Source organism: Berghia stephanieae, chromosome 4 (assembly GCF_034508935.2).
Source record: "Berghia stephanieae isolate SIO BIC M18660-M18661 chromosome 4, UCSD_Bste_1.3, whole genome shotgun sequence".
Taxonomy (NCBI): domain Eukaryota; kingdom Metazoa; phylum Mollusca; class Gastropoda; order Nudibranchia; family Aeolidiidae; genus Berghia; species Berghia stephanieae.
The window spans coordinates 65,655,500-65,678,170 of record NC_088363.1 but is presented as its reverse complement, the minus strand read 5'-3'; the positions used below and the strand labels follow the sequence as shown (position 1 = coordinate 65,678,170).

The window sequence follows — 22,671 nt, the reverse complement described above, 5'->3', positions numbered from 1 at the left end:
TGTATCACTTTAAACTTTTGGTGCCACCCTGTCTGGGCTGACGCCATAAAAATGCTCGTATCACCAAAATTCATGTAACTGAGCACAGGTGTCAAAATATTATGACAAGACATGATGGTGATTTTTTTCTCGATCTATCCACTGGTGCACTTTTCATATAAAAATGTTTTGACACTACAAAAGCAGCGGAACATTTCAAAGAAAATCCCCAAATCCCAGAATTCCACTGAAGATTATCATCACTGCTTCATTACATCCTCACTTTAATTTTACATTTTTTTTTTTGTTCAAATTAACTCAAAACAAATATGATATGCTACATAATCTCACCAAATTTTTTAATGTGAGCAGACATATTTAAAGCAGAAATGGCTGGTTTCATTGTTGCCATGAAACTCTCAATCCTATGCAACATTGTCCTCATTAAGACAATGATAAAATCTACCCATAAACTACAAATTTACTTTTGAGATGAAGAAAAATTACACGAAACCAGTCTTCCTGAAAACTTCACCTTAGTTTGATTGTAAAATGACTTACTTTAGATGTTAAGAGGATGACTACGAAGGAGATGACAGATGGAAGGCGGATGACATCTAGTAGAATTTTGTATGTCTCCTTGATACCTTGGTCTGGATCAACTGCCAGATCCATGTGCTCCTTCTTCAAGATGGCGACCAGAGTAGTTGTGACAAAAAATACAATGCCCCAGAACCACATAAAACCTGGTGATGCCATGTGTAAAAATATAACAACTGAATATTATTCCATAAATATACAATAATTAAGCATCAAACATCAGGGATATTATATTTTTCTGATATTATTAGTGATTTACTGAAGCCAATTTAATCACCTGGAAGATGTTGAGTAATATGAATGGCACATGACTGCACAGGTTCCAACCTGTGATATTTTACACTGCACTGCTCTACAGGCAGTGAATTGCAGTTGGATCAATTTTCATCTGTGTGAAAGTATTGTCAAAAAAACTAGCGTCTGAAATGTAGAAAAAAACACCAGGAAAAACACCAGATTTAAGACTTGTGAAGACTGTAAATTTAGGGGAAGCAATGTATTCAATCCTGTTCGTGACATCATCTTACCTGACAAAGTAACAATTCCTTCATCTTGTGGTTCAGAGCGCAAGTAATCATTGCAAAATCTAGCAGATTCTAAGGCTAAAAACAAGACATTTCCAATGAAGTACCCCGCTGTCTGCCCTACAGAGTTGCAAGTACTGGCCCACCCTATATTAGACCTGTAAAGACAAAAAAAAGTTTTACATAAGGTACATGGTTTGATATTAACTTATCCTTATTTCAAATAATTCTGGCACTCATTATCACTGATTACCACTAAACCGTCTTATGAGAGGACTATAATTAGCATCTATGAGGTAAAGTACAGGTATCAACTCAAATCTTGAAAAAATGTTCAAGACCCCTAACAGGTTTTCCAAATGACGAAAAATTGTCATCATGCAAAAATAAATTTAAAAACAAAATTGCAACACAGGTCTTTAAATTTCTCAGTCAATACTGATATCAATTCAAATAATATTATAGGCCTGTAAATGACTGGTGAAAAAAATTGAACTTTTTGAACACACCAAAATAGACCAACAGGACAAAAATATGGATTAACAAACCCAACACAGATATGACACATCTATTGACTAGTCAAATCATGTCATTTTCCCCCCAATTCATTTATAATAAAATAAGCATGTCCTATTTTATGCTACAAATGAAATCACAATTATTTGAGAGAGTACACAAATTGCTGGTCCCCAGTCTGAGCTAAATGTAAAATGAAAGGAAGAGAACAATTCCTACTGTTTTAAAGGATGTGTAGCGCTTGGCATCAGAAGCTGTTTGTGTTAAATTTTTAAGCAAATTCTTTCGTTTATTTGGATTAATTCTTAAAGTAGTAGTAGTAGTAGAAGTGGCAGTAGTAGTAGCAGTGGTAGTAGTAGTAGTAGTAGTAGTAGTAGTAGTAGTAGTAGTAGTAGTAGTAGTAGTAGTAGTAGTAGTAATAGTAGTAGTATTTTGAATATTCCTGAGGGGTTTTCCTGGGCCATGACACATATAACAAGCAAAGCTTACAACCCACCTAGACAGCATGGTTAAAGCCCATCCATCCACTGCAATATCCTGAGTTGCAGCCAGAAAATTTAAAGCAAAGAAGATTATTGTGAGAGAAAGAACGCTGACTTCACTACCCCCATCATCACCGAGAATGCTTTTCACTTGTGAAGATAAAATCAACATGAAGAGGCCTGAAATATAAAGCAAAAACAATTTTTTTAATTTTTTTAATTATGAAAGATCACAAAGCTCATATTGCAATTCGCAAATTGAATCGTTTCACCAAAAATGATGCATCTCTTCCTTCTACGAGGGCTCTTTCAGAAATAACCGAAAAATGCCCATTGCTCAGCAACCAGTGGAGATTTTTTAATTCTGTAAACGACATGATATTCCTTATTTCCTTACGGATATTCCCAGGAATTATGAAGTGCATCATTTTGCACAATGAATTTCTAGACGATTTTAAAGATGGCGGCCCACCTTGAAACTTGGTCAAAGGAGGAAATCAGAGCTGTCATACGTTTTTTGAACGCCAAAAGTCTGAATCCTACCGAAATTCATAAAGAACTTCAGAGTGTATATGGTGAGCATGTTATAAGCCGTACACAAGTCTATCACTGGTGTAATTTGTTTGAAGCCGGCCATTCCGACTTGACAGACAGGGAAGGGAGAGGGCGTTCAATAACTGCGACGTCAGAAGACAATGTGAAGCGAGTTGACGAGCTTATTCGTCAAGACAGGAGGTTTTTGTTTTGTTTGTTTGTTGCTTTAGGTCTCTTCCAACACAATTGAGGTTATATGAGAGACCGCTGAAACAAAAAAACAAGCAATCTAACAAAAATAGTACAAATGTAAATCAAAATCATAACCTAAAGATATCATAAGCTAAATTATAAATAACCAAGGACAAACAGGCAGAAGATTTACAGAAAAAAATATATCCCCTGTCAAAAATACAATCACAAACCAAAGAAGCAGGATAGGCTAGTAAAGAGAAGAAGAAACGACATCACTATCGGATCGTACATCCATGCGAACATCATAGGTATACGATTCAAGGGTGATGCTCCCATCCAACCACCCGCTGAGACAGGAGGTTGAAACTTCATGAAATCGCAAGCAGTCTTGAAATTTCGGAAACTTCTGCCCATAGAATTGTATTTGATGAACTTGGCTACTGAAAAGTCAACGCAAGATGGGTTCCTAAGCAATTGACCGACAATCATAAAGAACAAAGATTGGACATCTGCAGGGAACTTTTGAGAAGAGGCAAGAGCTCACGCAGGGTTCCATGGGCATACTGCCGACGCCGGCGGAGACTTTCTAGGGTACGATGTGACTTTTCTTGACAGCATAGTCACCGGTGATGAGACTTGGTTGCACCATTGCACCCAGAAACAAAGCAAGATTCGATGACATGGAAACATCCATCCTCACCTGTCGCGAAGAAATTCAAAGTCATGCGGTCAGCAAAGAAAATAATGGGAACTGTTTTCTGGGACAGTCGTGGTGTTATTCTGTTCGAAACCTTACAACCTGGAGAAACAATCAATGCTGCAAGGTACTGCCAAACTCTTGACAAGCTTAGGGAGGCCATTCGCAGAAAGCGCCCTGGGCAGTTGACCAACGGGGTCATTTTGCAACACGACAACGCTACACCCCACACAGCACGAGTGACGCAAGGTTGGCTAGAGAAATATGGATGGGAGATTTTGCCACACCCACCACACAGTCCAGACCTCGCACCATCTGATTATCACCTCTTTGGGCCCCTGAAACGTGAGCTGGCAGGAAAGCGCTTTGATGTCGATGAAGAGCTTGTTGACCAAGTGCGGAAATGGCTACAAAACCTTGACGGAAATTTCTTCCGAGAGGGTATCTATTCCATGGTGCGGCGTTGGCAGAAGAAGTGTGTCGACAGACTTGGCTGTTACGTAGAGAAATGAAGGACGAGTCAAGGTATGAACACGTGCAAGAATTTTGTTGATAGCATAAAAAACGCGGATTTTACAGGCATTTTTCGGTTAATTATGAAAGAGCCCTCGTGGCACCAAAAAGTACAATAACATACAAAGTGATATTGAAAGATAAAAACTCTTTTGTCAATATCGTTATATTGTATAGCCACATCATTAATAATATTTGAACTAATTTGGCCATACCTAATAGAAAAGCAAGCTTGAGCATGGGCATTTATATTATTATATAATACAAATTCCCCTAAATGTACTTTGTAATTTAAGCGCTTAGAGTCTGAGTTACAGGATTATTATTATTATTCTCATCATCAATAAAAGCGCTTTACTAAGTGGGTCCCCAGCCAACAACAAGAAATCACATGTAGGACGAGACATGCCTACTCTAAATATATAGATAGTGCCGACAATCAAAGCAAAAATAAAATATAACCATTTTTATGTGTGAAAAATATTCAAAAAGGTTTAAGTATTTAAGCTATAGACTGTGAAACCAGATAGGATGTCTATCATGGTTATGTATGTTAACATTGCTATTTTTTTACTCATTTATTCCCATCCCTCATCATGGAGAATAATGTGGTGAAGTTTCTTTATAAAGTGTATATCCAATTAATATTTAACTTTCATTATTTTTCATTTACACATTGAGAAAAGTATGACCAATGTGCAATTCACTTGAAACCAAAATATTCCTCCAAACAGGATGATGGTCATGATATTAATGATATTAATAAGTATTTGAAAATAAAGTATAAACTTATGTAGAATATTTTCCTTACCAATAAGATACTGGATGGGAATAAGCCAGGTTTTCCGTCGACCAAACCATGTTAAATACATAGAGTCAACAAGTGGTGCCCACAAAAGCTTAATGCTGAATGGCCAGTACACAAAACTAAATAAAGCTTGTTCCTTGTAACTAACCTATAAAAATTAAAAATAAGAGGAAATGATACGATTATAACATTGTCAACTGTAACAAGATAATTTTTTTGCTCTCTCAAATCCACTTCACTTTCCAAGTGGCCGGCATATCCCAACTGATCCATTGTTGAGTTGATGTTACATCCAGCTAGACTGAAACACTCCAGGTCTGGTCTCAGCCATTATTCAGGTCACCTCTATAATTATCCCAGACAGTTGCATCAGTACTTAGTGACTACGGAAACAGGCAATAGTACTTAAAACATAATGTTAGGCCTACTACAAAATTCGCACCCTTACCTTGTGCTGCAGAATTATACTGTGTACTCATCTGTTGGGAATGAAAACAAATCACGGCCTATCTGGAAATTTCTTTGATTCCAATTGGCTATTCCTAATTGTGCTGGATGTCAACTTACTCATCCCCATTTTGAAAAACAAAACCCCGACATCTCAAGATAAATGCCAGTAATGCTAAAACACTACAGGAACAATCACTTTCATTCCTCTAAAAGTTTCAAACTTTTTTAAGTTGTAACTCGGTTGGCTGGAGGTATTTAACTATGGGTTAAACTTATTTTAAGTGGAAGAAGATTATTATTCTATGTGTTTAATTCGTGATTCATATGCTACTTATATTATAATTCCTATTATCAGTCTCCATTTCACGTGTGTACTTTATTTCCACAGATGTTCTTAAAAGTTGAAATAATAATGTAAAACTATAGCATATAAGATTGTAAAAGTTCCCACTTAATTAATTCATGGTATTTTTTTTTCATTTAGATTGAATGTGTATATAATACGTAAAACGCTTTAACCCACAACTAATCCCTCACAATACATCATAAACATAATTAAAATATAAAATATTAGAGGCAATACCCAATTAAATTATCATACAAGAAGTTGCAATATCAGTTGGTGTTCAATTTATAGATTTAATCTATTTACCAAGACATTATCATAATATAATAAGAGCGCACACAGAAATAATATAATAATTTGTCTTTATAATATTGTATTGTTATAAATGTTTAATTATTATTATTATTATTATTATTATTATTATTATTATTATTATTATTATTGTTATTATTATAATTATAATGCCAGAATAAGATCTAAATTCAAATGTCTTGGGTTCAAGCCCTCTACACGTAGTAAGGCACATGGGAGTCATGACCAAGAAGTGGTCCAACCCCTTTAAAGTGGAAGAAACTAAAGACTGAAACATTTGTTCGAGAAAGTTTTCCTCTCTAGACTTTCTGCATTAGTTTCTTGTTACATTTTACACACAGATGTGAACCATAAAGAATTTATATCATACTATCACAAATAAAACATGGTGAAAATCATTTTTTTAAATGTGTGTTTTATGTTTTTTAATGACAAATATACAAAACATTCTTACATTTCTGCTCTGTAAAAGCATGGGTATACTTCCAGCCAAACCAAGTGGAATGCCTTGTAAGATATACAAAAAAATGAGAAGAAGGATGCTAGATAAGTCTCCTCTAACATCATTTGTAGCAGCGGTGTTGCCATAATCTTTTCCCTCTGCCTCCCATGTAGAAGCCAAGGGAACATGTGGAAAGAAAGAATCCGACTCCAAATCAACATGCTCAACAGTCTCTATAGGCCTTCCTTTTCGCCGTGATCTAAAAAAAAACAAAGAACAAATATATATATATAGATCAACAAAGTGACTATAGAAAAATAAAAATAAAAAGGTAACAACTGAATTATCTAACCTTAATTTCAACCAATAAGAACAGCTTTGGTTCGTTCAATTTTCAGGTCACCGAAAAAATAAGTTCACCTCAGTAATAGCCAAAGGACAACATCTACCTCCATATCATTTGAAGTAAAATTTCTTTTTAAAAAGGTATGATTAAAAATGGATATAATTTAGCCACTCAAAAGTCTCCAAGCTCTTGACATTGAGGCTCACAATGCACAGGAGGTGGGGTTGTTTTGTTTTGTTTTCTATCATGTGGAATACAGCGTGATGAAAGCAATTTAAATTAAAATCAGATTCATGTAATAATAATAATGATGATAATAATAATATAATAATAATAATAATAATAATAATAATAATAATAATAATAATAATAATAATAATAATAATAATAATAATAATAATAATAACAATAATAAATTATTATAATGATAACAATAATAAAAAATTGTTATTATTATTATTATTGTTATCATCATCATTATCATTATTATTATCATTATTGAAAATTGTGGAATGAAATGAAAGAAAGACCTTCCTCTATTGAAATCTTTAGTATTTTTCTCTAGGCTGGGGCTATTTGTCAGTACTGACCAATAGGTGTCAGCGCATGTTGGTCAGTACTAAATTAATAAGAGGTGCCACCGGCAATTGATCAGTACTGACGAACATAGGGCCTGTTTGTCAGTGCTGACAAAGGACTTTTCGCACTTATTCATCACTACTGGATTATTCCATTAGTTATGAAATTATATAAAAACTCCCAGGCCAACTTATCCCATGACTGTTAGTAACACTTAGACTAATTTGATTTAAGTTTAACGCGTGGAGCAATGGATTGTTTTATGCCGCCATAAGATTCTTGTTATTTTATGTTGTCCATTCTATTTATGTATTAGTATTAGTTTGGGTTTATTTTTGTTTTGTTTTGTTTTTTCATTCAGCCCACGCCAGCTTGTTGCTGGTTTCAGTTTTGTTGCTGGTTTCAGTTCTAAATCCATAATCAAAAGCATGACGACCCAAGAAAGAGCAGATTTATTATATTATGAATTGTAAATATTTGAACACTGGTATTGGCATGTCTCAACGATTTACCAGAATCGTCTATTTGGAATGAATAGAATTATTATAAAAGAATCAATGAGGAGTGAAGATTTTGAATCTCTACACAAGAGTTAGGGGATAAAATGACAATCGTTCAAGCATAACAAAAACAACCCGTTTGAAAGTCATGAAAATTTGTCACTTATTTCCTCTCAACAGTGTCATGTCGGGCTGATTAAAAATGTTCAAAATTGATTTTATGCACAAAATCTATAAAACTTGTGTTGAGTTTTTTTCTGTTTTAATAAAGAGAATGATTAAAATCTATTAAACTGACAACGCTATAGGACATGTTGAGTTTTTGTGGTTATTAAAGAGAATGATCAAAATATGTTAAACTGACAAAACTATAGGACATGTATAGTTTTTGTGTGCTTATTAAAGAGAATGATCAAAATCTGTTAAACTAACAAAATCTTTAATTTCACATGTAATGACCAATCGTTTTACCATTAAATCCTTTTTGTTATTTGGTTAAATTCAGATATAATACCATTTGAAAATTATAGGTGACATATTATGTTGTCAAAAGAGTTCCCAGTATATCGATGGTTGCGGTTTGGATACAATAATATCTCGTATAGTTTGGAGGGTAGAACTTAAGATACAAAATCGTTTGGAAATGTTATGAAATGAGTTCCGCAAAAATCGATGGCTGTGTTTTGGAGACCATATAATAATATTATCATGCACAGTTTGGAGGGCATGGCGACCTACACATCGCTCGAACTTCCTGGTTTATACATGTCTTCATTTATCATTGACCAGTACCACAGATTTTCGACAAATGGAAGCGACAGACAGGCTTTTATTTAGTTTACTATGTTTTGGGGCAATTGAAGTTAGGATTGAATTAATTGACTTTGTCTTTGAAAAAAGATTGTTGTAACTAAGGCTAGATATTTTGATCTGAACAAATTAGAATAAAAGCGTTTGTAACACGATATAAACTGTTTGTTATGAGTTACGGTTCTTGAATCAAGTTCTAAAAGCCATACGGGTCAATAAGCCAGGGTTGAATACTTATGTATCATATTTCTATGTATGCATTTAATATTATAATGTATATTAATGTTTAATAAATGACATGTCTGGCAATAAGAAAAGGCCAGGGATTTTATTATAGACACGTTGGCAGAAAAATGTTATGCAACATGCCTAACTAGGCGTGAAAATACCAAATAATCTGAAAAAAATGCCAGTGGTAATTTGTGTCCCAAATCAGTTAATATCAAGTGATATTTAACACAAAATGAAAGTAAATAGTGCTCAAATGCCAAATCCAGCAAATCAAACTGGCAATTCTGTTGTTTTTTTTCAACCAGTACTTGGTAATTATTCGCTCCAAAACCGACCACACCAACAATTTTCCTGTCTTCCTCATATGAAATAATACAATTTATTATCATACTTACACAAAACTAGATCCAAAAACCTATCCTAATCAGAGATGAAAATAACTATCAAAACAATAAAGCTAAACAAGTGGAAAATTATCTAGCATATATATGAATTTTAAGTGACACAGATGTTGGTAAGGATAGACAGCTCAGTGGGTTAGACTGCCTTTCAATTTGTTCCATTTTGCTGCACTGGTTAAAATCTGCTCGCTCCCCTTTTTTTCTTTCGTTCCCAACTGGCATTAATGGTTTTCCCTTTTGTTCTGTTTTTATATACTGAAAAGTGAACAGGAGTTTTAAAATTAACTGAATTATTTATTTTTCCGCTAATTGTTATTTTGCCTCGATTATTTTGTTTCTGAGCAAAATATTTTATATTGTATATACAAATATTTATTTTTTTCTCTCTGACCATTTGATCACCCTCTGAATGTTTTTGGTTTGTTTACTTTTATTTATTTATATTTTAGTATGCACTATTTGAGATTGGAATGGGGAAAAATATCACAATTTGCAATATTCTATAGAAAGGAACCGAAAGAGTTGGAAAAAGATTGAAAACAGAAGAAAAAAGGAGGGTGGGAGGGAGGGGGGGTTGTTGCTTTAAAAAAAAAAAAAGCCATATATATATATATATATATATATATATATATATATATATATATATATATATATATATATATATATATATATGTCAAGGACTCATAATATGATAATTATAGTCATGATATATATATAATATATATAATATATATATTTATATATATATATATATATATATATATATATATATATATATATATATATATATATATATATATATATATATATATATATATATATATATATATATTAATATATTATATATATATACACATGGTTTCAGTAATTCGTTTACTTTTCTGGGGAGGGGGAGGGGCAGGTAATATTACAAAGCCTTTTTTTTAAAAGCAACAACTACCCCCCCCCCCCCCCCCCCCCCAAAAAAAACACTTTTTAAAAAAAAATAAAGCAAGAACAGCAACAAGACCAAATAAGTTATTTAAAAAATAGAAGAAAAAAAAACCTCGCCTCTTCAACATAAAGAAACAGTTCCATAAACGAAAATATACTGTTTTACACTGGGAAGCTAAAATCTTGGTCTCCCTATAATATGTAGTATTTTTATGCACCTCCGTTGACGGTGTATCTTAACGGATTGTTTTTATGCACCACCGTCACGCATGCGCATTATACCCAATTTTATCAGCGATATTGTGTTGCTGTATTTATTGCCAGACATGTACTTTGTGACATCTGTAGGATGTCTTTGTTAATAAATTTATATAAAAATAATAATAATCTAAAAAATCGAAATAGAGAACCAGAAAATAGAAGTTGCATTGAAAGTAAAAAAATATTTTAGAAAGAAATCAAATGTTATGAACAGTCAGGTGACTCCGTAGCGCAGTGGACAAGCTGTCAGACTTTAGCCTTGAAAGTATTTGGTTCGATTCCCATTGTCGTGGACATTAAAAAAAAAGTTTACTATATTGAGAAAGACATTTTTTTTGTTGTTGTTTTTCAAAAAAATTTTTTACTTCGCTTTTAATTTTCTAAAATTATTTATTTGAGATCAGTATTTGTGTGCCATTTTCTTTTTACCTTTGATTTTTTAAAATTATTGTTATTATTCTTTAATTTATTATCATTGTATAATCAGTTATCAATAAGCGTGCTAAATTAGATCTACAATCTAAATCTAAAACTATTTAAACCTCATGGACGTATGCAGTAACATTTTCATTAAATAACCATCACCGCCAACGGAGGTGCATAAAAACGGTGCGTTTTTTTACACCGCCAACGGAAGTGCATAAAAATAATAACGGTGCGTTTTTGTACACCTCCAACGGAGGTGCATAAAAACGCCACCATATATATTAGATGCTTCGTGAAATTTAAACCTCTTGTTTATAGTGACACAGATTTTTTTTCTCCAGATAAAAGTTTGTTTACATTGTAGGGAATAATATCCCTTGTTGTGTTGTGTGTTTGTGTGTTGGTGAGTAGTATCTCGATCGAGGCTGTTGTGAGTTGTTGTCATGATGTTCCTTTTGTGATTGTGACGTCATATCTTGTTACCACAGTATATAAGCCGCAGTCACCGCATGCTCGCTCTCTTTTTTGCAATATGAATTTCTACTAAACGTTTCCTAACCGGATAACCAAAATCTAAGCATGTGTACTTAGTAAATTGCGAACTGCCCACTTCGGTGGAGATACATGCCTCGTGCATATTATTTATTTATTTTATTTTCTCATCGTGAATGAGATGTAAAAATCTATTCACGACAATTGGCGCTGCGACTAATAAAGTTTTACAATTTTCACTGTGGTTGTAAAATTTCGAACCCTGCCATGAAAATCGTGCATGGAGACACCTCGTGCATGGGCACGGGAATTAGTTTCTTAAAAAAGAGTTCTGTAAACAAGTCCGTCGTTAGCATTGTTCTAAAATTTCAACGGATTATGTTTAGATGCGCCACGATATTTTTCCTCCGGATTACATGGGAGTTGGTGGATGCTACCCAACCAGAGAGGTCTTAACTGCTATTTCTGCAGCTATTCGCCGTTTTAGGGGTTGGCAATTCTCAACTAATTATCAGTATTTCAGTGATTTAACTACGATAATATTTAGAGAGATTTTCACTCTACAAAAAAGGAACAAAATATTGGTGAGTACCTTTCCCATTTTCATTGAATTGTTATTTGGAAATGCTTTAAATGACTAGGAGATGAGACCTACTATGCATTATTCCTTATAACTATCTGCTGATCTGGTGAACCACTCATAAAATAGGTGTCATGGTGTTTTTACTTACACAAGAAGTCGTAGTCGATGTCTAAACTCCTGAGTTTAATAAATCATGACCTACCATGCATACAGGGTAGGGTGCTTATCTTTTATGCATGAGACTAGAGTCTCAATGACTGCTATCTGGAGTACTATTCCTATGCATTGCATGGCTCCCAGATTGCTGGTCAATTACCTCTATCTCTAGTTTTAAAGTCAACAGTAACTGGACTCAACTCAGGTAGACTAGCTGACTAGTCTCTAAGCTGTAAGTGTTAACACCAGAAGATTACAACAGAAGTCGAAATCTGTCTAAACTGAGTTTAATCAAGACCCACCATGCATACAGGGTAGGGTGCTTATCTTTTATGCATGAGACTAGAGTCTCAAGGACTGACATCTGGAGTACTATTCCTATGCATTGCATGGCTCCAAAATTGCTGGTCAATTACCTCTATCTCTAGTTTTAAAGTCAACAGTAACTGGACTCAACTCAGGTAGACTAACTAGACTAAGTTGTAAGTGATAAATCTAACTAGCTGACCAAGCTACACAGGCGGCTAGTTGGGTCTCACCAGACAGAAGCGTTCATCTTAACTTACATGCTCCTAACTACCCCTATTAATTATTGGACGTTTCCCTGAAACTCTTTCCGTCCAATATGTGGGATATTTAGCTCACAAATTACCTGTCCCAGTCACCAAATTGTCTACATACCCCAATCTAATATGACAAGAATAGAAAACCCTAAATTGTCACAAAGTTGGCTATGGCCTAGATTCAATCCATGTGAGCAATTTCACTGAGACAAAATCTATTCATATTGTTTCAGTTCATTTAAAATGGATTCAAAAATCATGATCAACTCAATCTCATCCAAAGATCTTGCCAGATCATCCTTGATCAGCAAGTCACTGGCTCGCAAAGTGTTAGACCTGCGTGCTCAGAAGGGTTCTCTAACTAGAGACGATTTGGACGATAAGGTTGCTAACATCAAAATGTTAGATCTTTTTGATTTTGCGGTTCCGTCTACCGGTGCTTGGGTAAATCCTGAGGAACCAGCTGCCGCAGCTTCCCAGGCTAGTACCCCGGATAAAGCATGCCCGTTGGATAACTTGAGTAGCAGTAACGTAGACCTCCGGGGTGAACCGTTCGAACCGAAAAACCTCGCTCGACGAGCCGTTTCGCAACCCGAAATGGTTGCTACTGATAAGTCGCGAGGAAAGGCGATTGATGCTTCAGGTGTAAATCAAAATGGCGATATGAGACCTTTCCCACGTGAAGAGTTTCATGACTCACCAAGCATGTCACGCCGAGCAACCTTTCCGCTGTCAGATCAAGAAGGGGTGCCTTTTTCACAGGGGGGTAAACTTGGTCAGGATCCCTTTAAGGGGATCTCCAAGGTAAAGGTTATGACCCGGTGAATATTCGCAAGAGGGATCCCTACCTCCACTTCTCAGAGGAAGATGTAGCACCAATGCACATGAGAGAGGAGCAAAGGAGTAGAAGAGATCCAGCAAGGCAAAGTAGGACAGCGCATACGATGCCATCAGGAAGGATGCCCCCGATGTACGGTGATGTCCAAAATGTGATTGATATGTACAACGAACGTCCGAAGTGGAGAGACGAAGCAAGACAGTTGCCATATCGTGACATCCCGTTTGCATCCCGCAACCCTGATAACAAGCCCAACTATGAGATGCCAAATGAATACTCATACATGCTTCCCCCATCCAGAGTGCAGCTACCAAGATCAATATCGTTTGATGGAACTGGAAGATGGGACACATTCGTATACAGTTTCCAAAATTTTTTGAAGTATCATGATATCCAGCACCTTCGTGATCAACTGTATTTCTTAAACTTAGCATTGGAGGGAAAAGCCGCGGATTACCTATCGCGTATCCACCAATCAACAGTCTTCATAAATATTGAGCAAGCATATGGGGCTTTAAGGAATAGATTTGGCGGCCAACAACTGCAACATGCAGCATTGATACAATTCAACAGTACCATCCAGGCCGAGAAGGAGGATGTTCTGGACTACACAGACAGACTGTGGGAACTGGCACTCCAAGCTTTCCCAGGACAATCCCCACACCACTTGGAGGCACAAGTAGTGGCCCATTTTGTGACGGGGCTAAATGATGTAAAAGCTGCACAATATATCGCATGTCAAAAATGTGCCACCATGGATCAAGCCCTTCAAACCTATAAGCTATTTAGGAACTCTCAACAAACTGGATGGCGTTCACGAAGAGATAAGGCAAGCACCTCTGGAAACACAGTACGATTCAGAGAGCCTACTATCCAAGCGGTGAATCACTATGAGCCAGAAACAGAGTTAGATTCGGAAGAGCTTGATGATTATAACTGTGTTAGAGCAGTGACTCGCAACTCTACCAACAGGGCAGCAGGCGCTCAACAAAGGTCGGACAGCAGTGTGGAAATGATGTTATAGAAAATGTTAAGCATGCATGAACAGACCCTAAACAAATTAGACACCTTGATCACACTCCACTCTCAAGTTTTGGAAAGGTTCCAAGGAGATGCCCGGCGCACACGCCCAAGATCACGCTCTAATTCCCCATCTCCAGGCGCTTGTTTTACTTGTGGAAGTCAAGACCACTTTGCCAGAGAATGTCCAAACTGATTATCAAATGAGTCGGGTAAAAGAATTCTATTGTCCATGTTGCCAAACTCAAAGTTAAAAACAGGTTATAATTGACTAATTCCATCTCTCATTATGCAGCATCATGGACCGCCGCACAGAAAGCCGGGTAATTCAGCTGATGGCTGAGTTTCAGGCCTTTAGAGATGCTAAGGGGCCACCAAGAGACAATGGATGGGGACGTGGCCAGGGCCGGCGGAGAGGGAGAGGGAGAGGAAGGCAAGCTTCCCCACAGAGCGGACCCTCGTACTCCCGCCGTCGGGACTCCAGGTCCCGACATCAACGAGATAGGCCCTACGATTACCGGCCAGAGCCTCACCACCACCAAGCCTCGAGGTCTGACAAAAGTGCGGCCCAAGGAAGGAGGCCGGAAAGACCCCCCTATCAACCCCGACCTGCTGCGCCCTCGGGAGCACGGGCCATGAGGGGTGAAACCCTGTCTGATAGCCATTCAGACAGTGGTGGAAGGGCGGCCCGGAGGAGCAAGGCCAGGAGGGAGCAGATGAAACTCCTTTAGGAGGAGAACTCGACCCTAAAGGGTTCCCTGGCCTGCCTCCAGAAAGACCTGGAAGAAACGAAGACGGAGCTCGCCCGCTTGAAATCGGAAGTGGGGTGTCTTCAATTGAACAAACCCATGGACGATCTTCTCATGGATTTGTCCGACCAGGAAGGTAAGTGTGTTGGACTAGTAGATGCCCACTTCCATTTGGACCGATGGCATAAAGCTAAGGGAAAGAGGAACCATCTAGACATGTTAAAACAACTCCTGATATACCATGTCGCACCCAACCCGTCAGTAGACCTGCCTCTTTTAGGCGGAATAATAGTTTACTGCAATCCCTTAAGTTTCCCTTCAGAGAGCGAGCTCAGAGCACTGACATGCAAATTCCCTAACTTTGGGATAGCTGTAGGTATCCACCCATCCCACGCTACCCTAAACATGCAAGCGTTGTCAGCAGCTAGGGATAAGATAAAAAACCTAAACCAGCTGGACATGATTCATGGGTTAGGAGAAATTGGGTTCGATTGGACAAAACGGGGCACTAGGAAAGAGCAAGAATTTCTAGTGGAGAGCCTTATTGTTGGTGCAAACCCCCAGAAACCAATTATCTTGCATGTCAGGGGGAAAGAGTCTGATATATTTGGGAACAAGGCATATACGCACTGTTTAGAATTTCTTTCTCAGAGACTATGTAGAGAACAATTCATTCAGTTACATTGTTTCTCAGGTAACAGTACCACCCTACACAGATGGCTAAATATTTTTCCCAACACTTTCTTTAGCTACTCTGGTTTAGTCAGAAACTTTGGGCTGGAACAAATAAAAGCAGTACGGGAAACCCCGAGCAACAGGCTCCTGCTTGAAACAGACTCCCCCTACCTGCCATTTCATTCCCATATTTGACATAACCATCCATATTACTTAGGGGAATCTGCTAAAGTCATTGCAGAATTAAGAGGCAGGAGTCTTAATGATATTTTGAAAGCCAACTCCAGAAATGTTAAATTTGCTTTTAAAATTAAAATATAATGGCTTTTTATTGGTCCTTTGGATTTGCCGCAATGACCTGTACAAGGTATATTAATCAATGATTTATTGTTTTACAGGCGCCTAAAGGACACCCCCTTCCATGTACATAAATATGTATATACATAACCCAGGAGGAGAGGAGAATCCCCTGCGGATTTTTATTTTATTTCAAGCTTTTTTTTTACAAGGAAGATCCATTTAATTTTTCAAGCTTTCAAGCCCCGGGAAGGGAGATTTTTTTTGGTTTTGTTGTTATTTCCCCCATTTTATGACTCGAGTGGAGCAACGCCTCATAAGGTAGGAAGTTTCTTATTTTTTGCTATAGGATGTCAAACTGGAGACTGAGGTTTGTTTTAGAAGGGGGAGGACTGTAGGGAATAATATCCCTTGTGTGTTTGTGTGTTGGTGTGTAGTATCTCGATCGAGGCTGTTGTGAGTTGTTGTCATGATGTTCCGTTTGTGATTGTGACGTCATATCTTGTTACCACAGTATATAAGCCGCAGTCACCGCATGCTCGCTCTCTTTTTTGCAATATGAATTTCTACAAAACGTTTCCTAACCGGATAACCAAAATCTAAGCATGTGTACTTAGTAAATCGCGAACTGCCCACTTCGGCGGAGATACATGCCTCGTGCATATTATTTATTTATTTTATTTTCTCATCGTGAATGAGATGTAAAAATCTATTCACGACAACATACACATTTTGTCCTTTAGAAGTGTTTTCCATTGCGTTCTCTGGCTTCAACACTGTAACATCTGATAATTTAGTTTCCTCGGTCCCAGTATCCAGCGGCTTAACCAATTCGTAGACAAACGGTCGGAACAAACTAAACACTCCCCTGATCAGAAAAGCCAGCTTTAAAATTTAAAAAAGATGTGTAACTGAGCCGATACTCTGAAATTGAAAAACGAAAGTCTCTTTGCAATTTTTCCAACTGGCACTTCACTCGTTTTCTTACACAATACATTGCAGTGAACGTGTAGTTAGGTTGTTGGCTGTTGGAAAAAACACAGGAGGAGCAGGGTTGCCAGATTATTTTTCAACAAAATGCCAGTGGAAGACTCAAAAAATGCCAAAACACTCCAAAAAATGCCAAAGTCTGTTGACTCCCATCCCCACTAAGAAAACTACTCACTTTTGATAGACAATTTACTATCATATCCTGGTGGCTTGCGTGTTTTCTTTTCTTTTCTTTTTTTTTTTTTTTGAATTATACTAAATTTCCTGTTGGGGTAATTTTTTACCTACTGACTACTAAGTGGAGTGCTAAACCACTACACCACGGTTGAGAAAAGGTGTCATTTGAAGTATAATATACAAGAAAAGAAAATGCCAAATGAAAATGCCAAATGCCAAATGATTTTTCTAATGCCAAACGGTTTTCAAAAATGCCAGATTTTTGGAATCTGGCATTTAAAATGCCAAACTGGCAACCCTGAGGAGGAGCAAAGATTACCAGACTAATTTTTCAAAAGAATGCCAAACAAGTCAATGAAAAAGCCAAATGGTATAATTTACAATTTGAAACTTTCCCGGGCATCACTTTTTCTGTTAAAATGGACAAAAAAGTAGAAACAATTTTTTATGTAATGCCAAAATACCAAACTAAGTTTTACCCTCCCAAATGACTTTTGAAAACACTATGTTTATAGAGTTTGGTATTAAAAACGCCATTCTTGAGCCAACCAAAACCAAAAAAAAGAGTCAGCCGTTGCAATTAATCGAAAAGTTATCAATATCGCATAACTTATTTGAAAGGAATAACTCTTAATTGTCCACAAAGGGAAATTTCAGCCGTTATTCCAACTCTTAATTTGGTGAATTATCCTCGGTTCCTCATTTTTCATTGAAATTAAATTGGAGAGGCACGATTAGAAACCTGATTTGATGGGTTTTAGTCGATATCAACCAAGGCCTTGTATCAATTCATTCGATATCTTTAAGAGCTCTTTTATTTTAGAGAGCACTAAAAGTACCCATTGTACTTTTACTCATTCAAGGAATTGATTTCGTGTTATTTGATTGTACCCGACAGCTTTCTCGACTATCTGCCCAGCTTCCAGATTATTGGGCCAACTTCATGACACCAGCTTGGTATTTTTGGCACCTAAATTAAATTAAAAGAGGAGTTCGTCAAGGATGTATCCTCTCTCCATATCTATTTAACCTGTACACAGAGTTTATCTTCCGTAAAACCAAGCACATTCCAGGTATTGTTATTGGAGGTAGGAGGATAAATAATCTGAGATATGTAGATGATACAGTATTGTTGGCATCGAACGAGACAAATCTACAGATCCTTGCAAATCAAGTAAACCTGAACAGTACAGCAAAGGCTCGAGAGATGAATGTTCAAAAGACGAAGGTAATGGTCATGTCAAAGAACCCTGAAAAAATCGCAAAAGTCCAAATTAATAATCAAAACATCGAACAAGTAGATTCTTTTAAATATCTTGGACAGACAATGACCAACAACGGAAAGAATGAGCTGGAAGTGAAAAACAGGATTGCTATAGCTAAGTCGAGGTTCAGCCAACTGAATAACATTTTAACTTCGCAACAAACGCAGATGAAAACGAGAATAAGAATACTCAAATGTTATCTCCACTCAGCACTTCTCTACGGCTCAGAAACATGGACCTTGAACAAACAAATAGAGAAAAGAATTGAGGCCTTTGAAATGTGGACTTTCCGTCGCCTTGGAAAAATCAGTTGGAAAGAAAAGAAAACAAATCAAGAAGTCTGTGACATCCTTGATATCAGACCGACCCTAATGAAAGTAATAAAAACAAGAAAACTAAGGTATTTTGGACACCTAAGACACCATCAAACTGTCAACAAAGACATTCTTGAGGGTAGAGTTGAGGGGAAAAGAGGAAGAGGCAGGCCAACAAGAACTTGGATAGATGATGTGAGGACATGGACAGGATTGTCGGCAGCCGAATGCAGTTAGCAAGCCGTCAACAGGGAAGATTGGCGTGTCATTTCAAGTCGACCTCAACCCATGAGATGACACTGGAAGAAGAAGAAGGGTAGGTCGACCCAAATCCGTACTCTTTTTCTACACTTCAAATTTCAACAGCTCTGATTGTTTCAAATAAACTCTCCACTGTTTTAACAATTCAATTCTTTGACGTCTTTTGATTGGTTTGATATAAATGAGTGTGCAGTATCATTGGTTAACCTAGCTAAATAACCGAAAATAGATTACCAAACCCCATCTCCCCAGGTCCATACCCCCGTTCCCCAAACCGTACATCATTAAACTTATAGTCAAACAGCCTAATATATATATATTTTTTTAATAAAAAAGAAGAAGGTTTGCATGACAATGAAGCGGTCGAATTTCAGCTTCCGTTTAAGGAAAAAGTCAAATGGTGTGGACGTTTCGGGTTTCTCCTTTATCAAACGGCAGACAACACAAAAGGCATGGTAGTTATGATTATTGACACGTTTTAAAACGGTGCCAGTATTGGTTTTAAACCCCTTGTTGTTTTTAGAATCACAGTTAGTTGATACACGCTGTATAAATGCTGACATTTTAAAATGAATGGGCTCTTTTAGATACTCGGATTAACAGTTCGGATTTGGGGCGAGGCATCTCTAGTTTTGAGGCATGGGGGGGGGGGGGGGAATGACACGCCTGACATCCGTACGAGAGAGAAAAATATACTTTAAAAAGCTTTTTATATTTAGTTTTACTATGTAAATGACAATGTAACATCTCTGCTTATCATTAAAATCAAAATTGTACACGAGTGATAGAGGAAAACATCTTTACAAAATCGATTTATTATAATTATAATGGGGCAAATAAAAATAATATCATGTGACAAATCGTGGTAGACTAACTCGTATCAATTTGGAAAAGGAACCAAATTCCAACACAATCGGTTAGTTTCATTTAAGACAATTTTCATTTCGAATTACAGTTCATAATGACTGGTATGAATGTCGATTTTAATGTGAAGTTCAAAATCTTCCGATTATTAAAATAATTCAATTCATCGTGAAAAGAGCGTTATGTACAACACACGAATAGGTTTTCTGTGTCACACTCTGAAGTGTATGGATCTGGGCCGACCTACCCGAACCATCTATTCCCTGTTTTTCCTTTTTCGGAAGTGATCAAAATATATGTGCCCTGTTGCAAACAAATGAATTGTGTTTTTTAAAAGATAGATAAAGGCAGAAGTTGCTACCATCGAGGAAATTATGTCAAGGCGTTGCGGCGTTGTGTTGTAAATTTCAATTTTTTCCAGACCGTGGCAATTTCTGCACTGGAGCCGCAGAGCTACAGTCCCTGCCACAGATTACACAGGACTCCTAGTCTGTGGTCCCCGATAATCTATTTGACGCCGACCAGAACTAAGCGAACGATTCGCTTACAACCACTTCTTCTTCTTCTTCTTCTTCTTCTTCTTCTTCTTCTTCTACTACTACTACTACTACTACTACTACTACTACTACTACTACTACTACTACTAACTACTACTACTACTATCTACTACACTACTACTACTACTACATACTACATACTACTACTACTACTACTACATTTACTACTACTACTACTTACCACTACTCACTACTACTACTACTACTATATTACTACTATACTACTACTACTACTACTACTACTACACTACTATCACTACTCTACACTACTACTACTATTACTACTACTACTACTACTACTACTACTACTACTACTACTACTACTACTACTACTACTACTACTACTACTACTACTACTACTACTACTACTACTACTATACTACTACGTACTACTACTACTACTACTACTACTACTACTACTACTACTACTACTACTACTACTACTACTACTACTACTACTACTATACCACACTACTTTGTTTTGTTCTCTCTCTCTTCTTCCCTCCACCACACCACACCCACTCCTCTCCCCGCCCCTCTCTTTCTTTTCTTCTTCTTCTTTTTCTTCCTCCTTCTTCTTCTCTTCTTCTCTTCTTCTTCTTCTTCTTCTTCTTCTTCTTCTTCTTCTTCTTCTTCTTCTTCTTCTTCATCATCATCATCCTCTTCTTCTTCTTCTTCTTCTCCTCCCCCTTCTTCTTTCCCTTCAATCCCGACATCTAAACGAGCATGGTAAATGTTCAAACATCAACAAAACAATTCTAAAAGCACGTCTGGTCTTGTTTCATTCATGAAATGCTCAATGGTCAAGTCTATGAACAATGTCTTCGCAATGAATCATAAATTGCTTGTCGTTTCGATTTGTCGATTGCCTAGAGAGCCATCAACGTCAGGACATGATTGAATAGATAATACAATCACACATCTTTTATCAATATACACGAAGAATACATTTCCCTTTTCAATGAGCGACTGACGTCACACTACTCTTTATCAATATCTTAATAATTTTTAAAAATAAAAAGCAGCAATTAATATAATCCGTTCATTTTTGTGTCATAATATGTTTGTGTTGAGAATAGATATCATTCTCATAGTTCAACAACTAGCTCGCCAAAAATGTTTCCTGATATGTGAGATTACCTCGTGGCCTCAAGAAGTCGCGAGAGGGGCGCAAGATAGATACTACGTTTGAAACCACTTTAAAAAAAAAGAAAAAAAAAAAAAATATATATAATATATATATATATATATATATAATTTTTTTTTGGGAGTGGTTGATGGTTTCGACTGTAGAGCGTCCATCTGGCGTTTCTCAACTCCTTTTATTTCTTGTTATCATTAAAATAAGTACATGTTTCCTTCCTTTTTCTGAATGTATGTACTGCTAAACTGATCATAACTGAAACTGTAACGTATAAGAAAGCTCATTAAAAATACACGAAGAATGATGCTGTAAGAGTACTGGATCGAAGAGAACAGATTCCATTTTTTAGCTTTTATATAGCGCAATATCCACTAAATGTGATCAAAGCGCTTTACAAGGTGTCCCTGGCCAACAGCAACACTTAACATGTAGGATGGGACATGACGCCTGTTAGGCGATATCATTTTTTTCGGACAAAGACAGTGCTACGGCCAGCTACTCATTTTACACCTGAGTACGGTGAGAGAATGTGAGTAAAGGGCCTTTTCCAAGGACTCAACTATGCGCCGAGCGAGACACAAACCCAGGACCTTCCGATCCGAAAGTGTCATACCACTAGACCACATAGCCGCACATATTCTCAATCGGCCCGTTCTCATTTTTAGAAGCAGAAGAGAGCACTGTCGACTGAAGCACCATATTATGTACTCATAATTGGATGTGGAATTACAGGTTTGTGCTCTTGACAAAATAATAATAATAATAACGCCACTACCACATTATCTCATTCATCTGGAGTGTTTCATTCATCCTGTTTTGTTGATAAAGGGGAAACCCGAAA

General features: G+C 36.8%; 1 protein-coding gene across 1 annotated transcript in view; it reads right to left on the bottom strand.

The window, feature by feature from the left end:
* Positions 1 to 17,309, bottom strand: part of LOC144971044 (acetyl-coenzyme A transporter 1-like) — a 32,138-nt gene extending 14,829 nt beyond the window's left edge. The window contains exons 1-6 of the mRNA XM_078911368.1: positions 16,986 to 17,309; positions 6,411 to 6,657; positions 4,852 to 4,996; positions 2,116 to 2,281; positions 1,107 to 1,261; positions 541 to 725 (exon numbers count right to left, since the gene is read on the bottom strand). Coding sequence (XP_078767494.1) covers positions 541 to 725; positions 1,107 to 1,261; positions 2,116 to 2,281; positions 4,852 to 4,996; positions 6,411 to 6,657; positions 16,986 to 17,014 — 927 coding nt within the window. The 5' untranslated portion in view covers positions 17,015 to 17,309. The remainder of the gene's footprint in view (positions 1 to 540; positions 726 to 1,106; positions 1,262 to 2,115; positions 2,282 to 4,851; positions 4,997 to 6,410; positions 6,658 to 16,985) is intronic.
* Between the last annotated feature and the right edge of the window lie 5,362 nt (positions 17,310 to 22,671).